The sequence below is a fragment of the Mangifera indica genome, chromosome 3 (assembly GCF_011075055.1).
Source record: "Mangifera indica cultivar Alphonso chromosome 3, CATAS_Mindica_2.1, whole genome shotgun sequence".
Classification (NCBI taxonomy): Eukaryota; Viridiplantae; Streptophyta; class Magnoliopsida; order Sapindales; family Anacardiaceae; genus Mangifera; species Mangifera indica.
Genome location: NC_058139.1, coordinates 8,021,271 through 8,028,980, shown reverse-complemented (window position 1 = coordinate 8,028,980; position 7,710 = coordinate 8,021,271). Strand labels below are relative to the sequence as shown.

The 7,710-nt window shown below is 33.5% G+C and overlaps 1 protein-coding gene across 1 annotated transcript; it reads left to right on the top strand.

The window, feature by feature from the left end:
* Positions 1–759: 759 nt before the first annotated feature.
* Positions 760–4,742, top strand: LOC123211136 (putative disease resistance protein RGA3). Its single transcript, XM_044629677.1, has 2 exons — positions 760–4,082; positions 4,196–4,742. The coding sequence occupies exon 1, from the start codon at positions 807–809 to the stop codon at positions 4,080–4,082; it is 3,276 nt and encodes a 1,091-aa protein (XP_044485612.1). The 5' UTR covers positions 760–806; the 3' UTR covers positions 4,196–4,742.
* Positions 4,743–7,710: the final 2,968 nt, after the last annotated feature.

Below are 7,710 nucleotides of genomic sequence, written 5' to 3'. Positions count from 1 at the left end.
TTTGTTGGCTAAAATCCATTCAAAATAACGCAAGGGTGTTACCACCTAATGGAAAGCACCGATAATATCATGCTCTCAAACTCTTACTTGTGAGGAAAGAGGTTGCAATATAGAAGAAAATAACTAAAATTTAGATAGGGTTATTTACACATATCAGAAAGGGAATTCACTTTGATTTGATGGTTGAAATAAATCACAACCACAATTATCAATTAGTTAACTACCCTTTTTTTTTTTTGGGCAGGAGTTAGTGTTCTGACTATAGTTACCACCCAGAGTCTTAATGAAATTTATGAGAAGGTATAGTACCTTTAAGTTAAACTCTAGTAAACCTACCACCAAGAATCTTGATGAAATTGATGGTCTTTTAACGTCCAGGTTTTCTCTTTTTATAGGCAAATTGAGTTAACTACCCAGAAGCTTTATCTGGGTAAGTTTATTCACTGAATTTTACTTTACATTATTTTTTTCTTTTTAGTCTTTATTTATTAAATAGTTTGAGAAAAAGGTTAAAGCACAAACTGCAAAACTCTACACAAAAGTATCCACTAGCCAGCATCAAATAATACTTTAGTGAAAAGAAAAGAAAAGAATATGGGAATTGCTTAAGCTTGGAGTAAAATAAATGAATCATACCTTAACTAGCATTAAAGTAATATGTCACTTTAAGCTATCAGGGGAAGGATTCCTCAGTCTGTTTCTGGGCTATAAATACTGAATGGAAGGAGAAGCATTGTTACAAAAAAAGCCCACCAAGTATTTCTTCTATTTATATTTATTTCTTGAATCCATTGTCGCCTTCAAACATGGCCGAGGCTCTTGTTTCATCAACCTTGGAACAACTGTTTTCAATCCTCTGCCAACGGACAGTAAAGGGAACAGCACCAAATGTTGGTGTTGACAAAGAAGTTGAAAAACTCACTGACAATTTGCTGGCCATTCAAGCTGTGGTTAAGGATGCGGAGCAAAAACAAGTGGAAGAGGAAGCTGTGAGGGACTGGTTACAGAAACTTAAAAACTCATCCTCTGAAGTGAACAATGTATTGGATAAGTGGAGCACAATCATCAGCAAATTACAACTTAAGGATGTTGAAAATGATTCCAAGCCTTTGAGTAAGGTATGTTCCCTTGAGTCTTACTATCTATATTGTGCTGGGAAATTTGCCCTGAATTTTCAAGTTGCTGGTCCAATTAAAAAGCTAAATAAAAAACTAGCTAATGTTGCCAAGGATAAAGATAGATTTAAGATTAGCAGCTTATCTGAGGGTATTGAAACTCTAAATCAGCCAATACCTAGCCCTGTTAAACCAAATCTTTATGGAAGAGATCATGCTAAGGAGGAATTAGAGTATCTCTTGCTGCAAAAAAATTGGCCAGAAAAAGCCCCTCCTATTATTCCCATTGTAGGGATAGACGGAATTGGAAAAACAACTCTTGCTCGATTTATATTTAATGATGATAAAATACAAGCTCATTTTGAAATAAGAATATGGGTCTGTGTGTCTCGTCCTTTCAACGTGTCAAGGATAGCGAAAGCAATCCTTGAATGCCTCACAAATAAGAAACAAAATTTAGTTGAATTGGAAATTGTCTTGCAAAACATTGGTCAATATATTAAGGGAAAGAAATTTTTGCTTGTCTTAGATGATTTGTGGATTGAAGAAGTCCAAGATAATTGGAGAAACTTAATGGAATGTCTTAAGTTGGGTTCCACAAAAAGTAGAGTTTTGGTGACCTCACGAAAAAAGAAACATGCAAAAGAAATTAAAACTAATGAAATGGTCATACTTGAGAAATTGTCCGACGAAGAATGTGAGTCATTGTTTAAAGATCAAGTTCCAATAATAAAGGAGACAAATGAAAGGTGTAAAAAATTAGGCGAAATTGGTAGCAAGATTGTGAAAAAGTGTAATGGTTTGCCTCTAGCTATAAAAATGGTAGGAAATCTCTTAAGTATAAAAACGGAAATTAAACAGTGGAACGATGTCTTAGAGAATGAGGTATGGGAATTAGAGGATATAGAAAAAGGAGTTTTCCCTTATCTATTGTTATGTTATTATGATTTGCCATCTAAATTGAAAAGATGTTTCTTATATTGTGCTATCTTTCCAAAAAACTATGAGATAAACAAAAGTGAGATGATTAAGCTATGGATGGCTCAAGATTATCTTAAAGTAGAAGGAATGGATGATATGGAGCTAATTGGTGAAAAATATTTTGAAAACTTAAGGATGAAATCTTTCCTTGAAGATATTGAAATAAGTCAAAGTGATGGTAGCATAACACAATATAAGATGCATAATATAGTGCATGATTTTGCTCAATCACTTGCTACTAATGAATGTTTTTTGGTGGACGCTGAGCGTTCAGTAAAACATCGTTCAAAATTGGTTCATAAGAATGCTCAACATTTGATGATACTAGGGAACTCAATTCCTAACTCTAGTTATACTAAGAAAAAATTGCGTAGCCTTATTGTTGATAGTGAATTTGAGTTTGGAGTGAATCTATCTACATTGTTTGACCAGTTAACATATCTAAGGTCATTAGATTTGAGTTATTGTTCATGTGAATCACTTTCAACAGAAATCAGTAAACTGATTCACTTAAGATACCTTAAATTATCTGAAAATAGATATTTAAAGGAGTTGCCTGAGTCATTGTGTGCATTGTATAATTTACAAACCTTAGATCTGACTAAATGTGTGAGTCTACAAAAACTTCCCAATGGAATAGATCGGTTAATGAACTTGAGGTATCTGAAAAATGTTAAGACTTATTCATTAAGTTACATGCCAAAGGGAATGGAGAGGTTGACTTGTCTTAGGGAATTAAGCGAATTCATTAGAAGTAGTGGTGGCAGAGGTCATGATACTCTTGAGTGTTTAGGAAACATGGACCACCTTCAAGGTTCTCTTGTTCTAAGAAGGTTGGGAAATGAGGTTAGTGCTGAAGAAGCTGAGAAAGCAAAACTCAATGTTAAGAAAAACCTTACCGATTTGAGTTTGTCATTCTATAAGCTGGAATCTGTAGGAAAGAGGAAGAGTGAGCAGGACAACATAGTTCTTAATGCCTTGCAACCACCTTTGAATTTAGAGAAATTAAGGATAGACGAGTATGATTGCAAATCTTTGCTTCCCCCTTGGTTGATGTCATTGTCCAAACTGAAAATGTTAACTCTCTATAGTTGCATGAACCTGGAGCAATTCCCTGATCCTTTGGGAAAATTACCATCCCTTGAGTCACTCAATATAAGATACAACAATGGCTTAAGAAGTATCAACATTAGGTATATGAAAGACTGGGAAGAGAATTTAAGAGTGCAAAGTAATCAAGCACCAATTGTTGTCTTTCCCAAATTGAAAAATCTCACCATTAAGTACATGGAAGAATGGGAAGATTGGGAATGCGATGAGAAGAGTTTAGAAATTATGCCAGAACTTTGTTCCTTAGAACTTGTGTCATGCCCAAAGTTAAAGGGACTGCCTAGCCACATTCTTTTTAATACACGGTTGGAGAAACTGGCCATCAATCATTGCTCTATTATAAAAATAGAGATACCATCATGTAAGGATGCCAATGCATTCTCCAATCTAAGGGTTATAACTCTAGGTGGTTGCTTGAATTGTGAGAAGTTGCCTCCTTTAGGAAAACTACCATCACTTGAATCATTGTTTATAAAATTTATGGAGGGTGTGGAAACGGTTGGTGATGAATTTTTGGGAATAGAAGGTGGTGGCAATGCCTTCCCCAAATTAAAAACTCTTGAGTTTGAGGATATGACAGAATGGAAAATCTGGGATATTACAATTACAACAGGACAAATCATGCCATGTCTGCGCTCGTTAACAATTAAACTATGCGACAAATTAAAGCACCTGCCCATCTGCCTTTCTGACGTTAAAACCCTGGAGGCATTCAACATGTATAACTGCCGTATTCTAAGGCAATTTTACAAGAAGAAAAAAGGAGATGGCTTGCCAAAATTTTCTAGTATGACTAGTATCAAAGTGGATGACCATTACGTGCAAAATGATGACAATCGGAATACACAGACAGCTGCTCCTGACATTGACACATAGGTAAGTTCTTCTCCTTCCATTTTTAGTTGGTCTATGTGATTAGTTAAAGTATTTTAATATTTATGCATGTTTTATGGTTTCAATGTATGAACAAATATGTTTTTCATTTTCAGGTTTCCTTCCAGTTGGCTTGATTTCGTGCAGAAGATTTATTAGGACCTGGAAGATGTTCATGTGCGTTAGAAGAAAGCAAGCAAGCTTCCTGATGTGAAGACCGCCCAGGAAAATTGTCATTGTTCTTAACTTGTACATACAGGCTAAATCTATGGCTCAAAGTCTGCACCAAGTTTAATGCATGCATCAATTGTTTTCCAAATGTTTTCCCAACTTTCTGAAGAAAAGGGCAAAATTGATTTTTTCAAAAGCATGTTAAAAAAATGGAATTTGGTTTTCTTGTGAATGAATTGAAAATTCCACTTTCAAAACAAAATTCTCAAATGCATTAAAATTAAAATGTCATTCATCTGAGCCTTGATTTGCTGATCTTCCAAGGGTAAGAATGCTTTTTTCTTGTTTCAATTTAAGGTTGTTGAATTGTAAAGTGTTAAGGTTTTTCATTTCGAGAGTGTTGAAAGGTCTGAAGTGTGTGTAGCCTTTGTGTAAAAGATGTATTTGAAGATCCTTCATAAGGGTCTTATTTCATAGTAGAATCCTCAAAGCTTACCGCTTTGAGGCGTGGATGTAGGCCTGAGTTTGTGGCCGAACCACGATAAAAATACTGTGTTCACTTTCCTCTTCCCTCTATTTTTTTCAATTCTGTATTTTCACTCCCAGTCCGGCCGAAAGCAGTTGAGCTGGGCTGGGGACTAGACTTTGGAATAATTGTGGGCTAAATTATCCTTGCATTTTGGACCATAAAGTTTGAGCAAAGGCCTTCATAGAAAGCTTTGCCAAGTTCCCAGTATTTGTATTTGTAGAAGGTTGATGGATTGTGGCTATATTTTGGGCGTTGGTAACAAATTAGCTAGAGATAAAGTAAAGTAAGTCATTTGGATTCATGCAACAAGTTACATCTTCCAGTATATCTCCATCGTCTTTAAGTAACTTGGAATTTGATCTAATTCACTGCCCCACGTTACCTCTTTGACTAATTGAATACTTGGTTTGCTTTGTTATCAATGGAGTGTGAGATTTATGCCACCATTTTATGGAGACAAACAAACTCTACTTTCAAACAAAAACAGCTCATCTTCGCGACTCTCAACATTTTCCTATTTTGGCAGGCTAAGGCTTCATCGGATTTGAGAGTCCTTGATTTTACATATGTTTGGCGATTACCTGTGTAGCTGCTGCTAGTGTTGAACTTATAACAATTATTAGAATTACAACCTTTGTAACATGGCAATTAAGTTCTCATTGTGGTTCAATCTGTTTACTCGATTTCATCAGTTTCCTTTCTTTCACTAAATGGTGGCAAAAGCCGAGTTTGCTTTATTTCAAATCATTTTTCATTCCTAAAGATCCAGAATATGACAAATGTTATATATACATATTTTTTTTACATAAATATGTATATATTGATATATTATTATATAATTACATATCCTTTTATTATTATTTAATTATATTATAATACATCTATGTATAGATATATTTATATATTAATACACATAATTTTATTAATGGGGCATTTTGTCATTCGATAATATAGAAAGTGTAACATCTCTGGTCTAATAACCCGGCCCACTGTTAAAATATTGTCCATTTTGGACACACAGTCTGTCATAATTTTGCTTTTGAGCTTTACAACCTAAAACACGTCTTAACAGTTTAAGGAGCTCACAGACTATTTAACCAGTCAAATTCTCCCATCACTAACCAATGTGAGATACATAGACAAAGTACAGACAGACCCAACATCTCTCTTGTGCTTTGTCGATTTGGGATTTGCCTAAGGGTATCACAGAAAGTTTTCTAACTTCGTGGGGGAAGAGACATTGCATCAAGAGTCCTGTAGATATTGTTAACTTCCTGATAGATTCAACTTAATTCACAAGTGGAAAAGATGCTACATGACAACAAATATTTAAAGCAACACTAATCTAGATATATGCCAATTCTATACGTATCCACTGCATATCGTTCCTTTTTCATCCCTTTTAGTTCCGTTAATTCCAGATGATTCTACTTGATTATTGCAATACCAAATAATTGTGCATTGGTAAAATAACGAAATACATGGGCATTTCACCCGAATTTTTTTCTAAATTTAAGTTAGTAATATTGGACTCTCCTTAAGTTTTTGACGTAAGTGTTGATTCAATATTTTATGAGAGTTAAAAATTTAGCTTTTGGATCCTTTTAACCATTATAATTTTCAAAAATCTAGTTTTCAAATCTTTTCGTTGATAAAGAAATCTGAAGATCTCTTCGTTGCCGGATCTTTTCATTTTAAACGAAAAGATTTGCTTCAAATCAATTTTTTTGCTTTAGCCACCGATTTAGGGTGTAGAAAATAGGTCGTCGCGTCCAAGATAATGGTCAGAGTGAGAAAAATATAATAAATTTATATTTTTAAATATTATTAGTAAAATAACGATGTTACCTTTATCTCTATCAAAAAAATTTAACAATAATTGATTCATGAGTGAAACTTTAGATTTTTTAAACCCTGCAAAATATAAATTTGAAAACACATTAAAACTTGAGTGAGAAATATTCCTTTGGCCTATATATATATATTCTTGTCTTTGTGAATATAATTTCAGGTTTCAAAGTTTCAGGTTGGGGGTGGTCTTATCTCGTAAATGATATGATAATTTAACAATCAATGGACAAGAAATTAGTCAAATAAAAAAAGAAAAGAAATTATATATAGTTGAACTTTTTAAATATTATAAACTATTTTGATGGTTAAATAATAGCGATATCAACAACAGTAATGTATTTATATGTATAAATGATATAATATATAGAATTATAGTCATTCTCATAAATATTATAAACTATTTTAATGTTTTACTTTGATTTTGTTAACGGTCATGTTACTAATAAGATACTGTATAAAACGTTACAAAAAGATCATAGTATAATTGTAGTCATTCTCATAAATATTTCAATATTCGAATACCCGCTCATGTTTCACCATCACGGCAGAAAAGCCCCGTTTCAATATAAATTAAGTAGAGGCTTGCATTTTTTCTCTTGAGGCCAAAACACTATTTTCCACCTAAGTTTAGGTGAATTTTCAAAGTCACATTTATGAAATTTAAGAAGTTAAAAGTCTCATCCATTTGTTAAAAATCTCAGTTAGGATAAAATTATCATTTAACAAAAAATAAAGTTTTATTACTTTTACTCCTCTCAGTTTAAAAATATCACAATTCTCTCTACTTAAAATTTGAAAAATCAAAATTCTCTTCTTAGGGTTTACAAAACCATCGCAAGAGTACAGTCGTGTTAGCACTCCCTCTAGCTTAACTCTCTCTGCCAATCACATTTTAGCCAATGGCAAAGTCTATTTCCTTTAATGAAGACCGAATCATCTTTGTCAAATTGTCTTTATCTCAAATAAAAACGACCATCAGAGGTCGTAGATGGTCACGTCGTCTTCGTTTGAGACCTCTAACAATCATCTTCATCTGAGACGAAAACACTTTGACGAAAATAATTTTATCTTCGTCAGAGG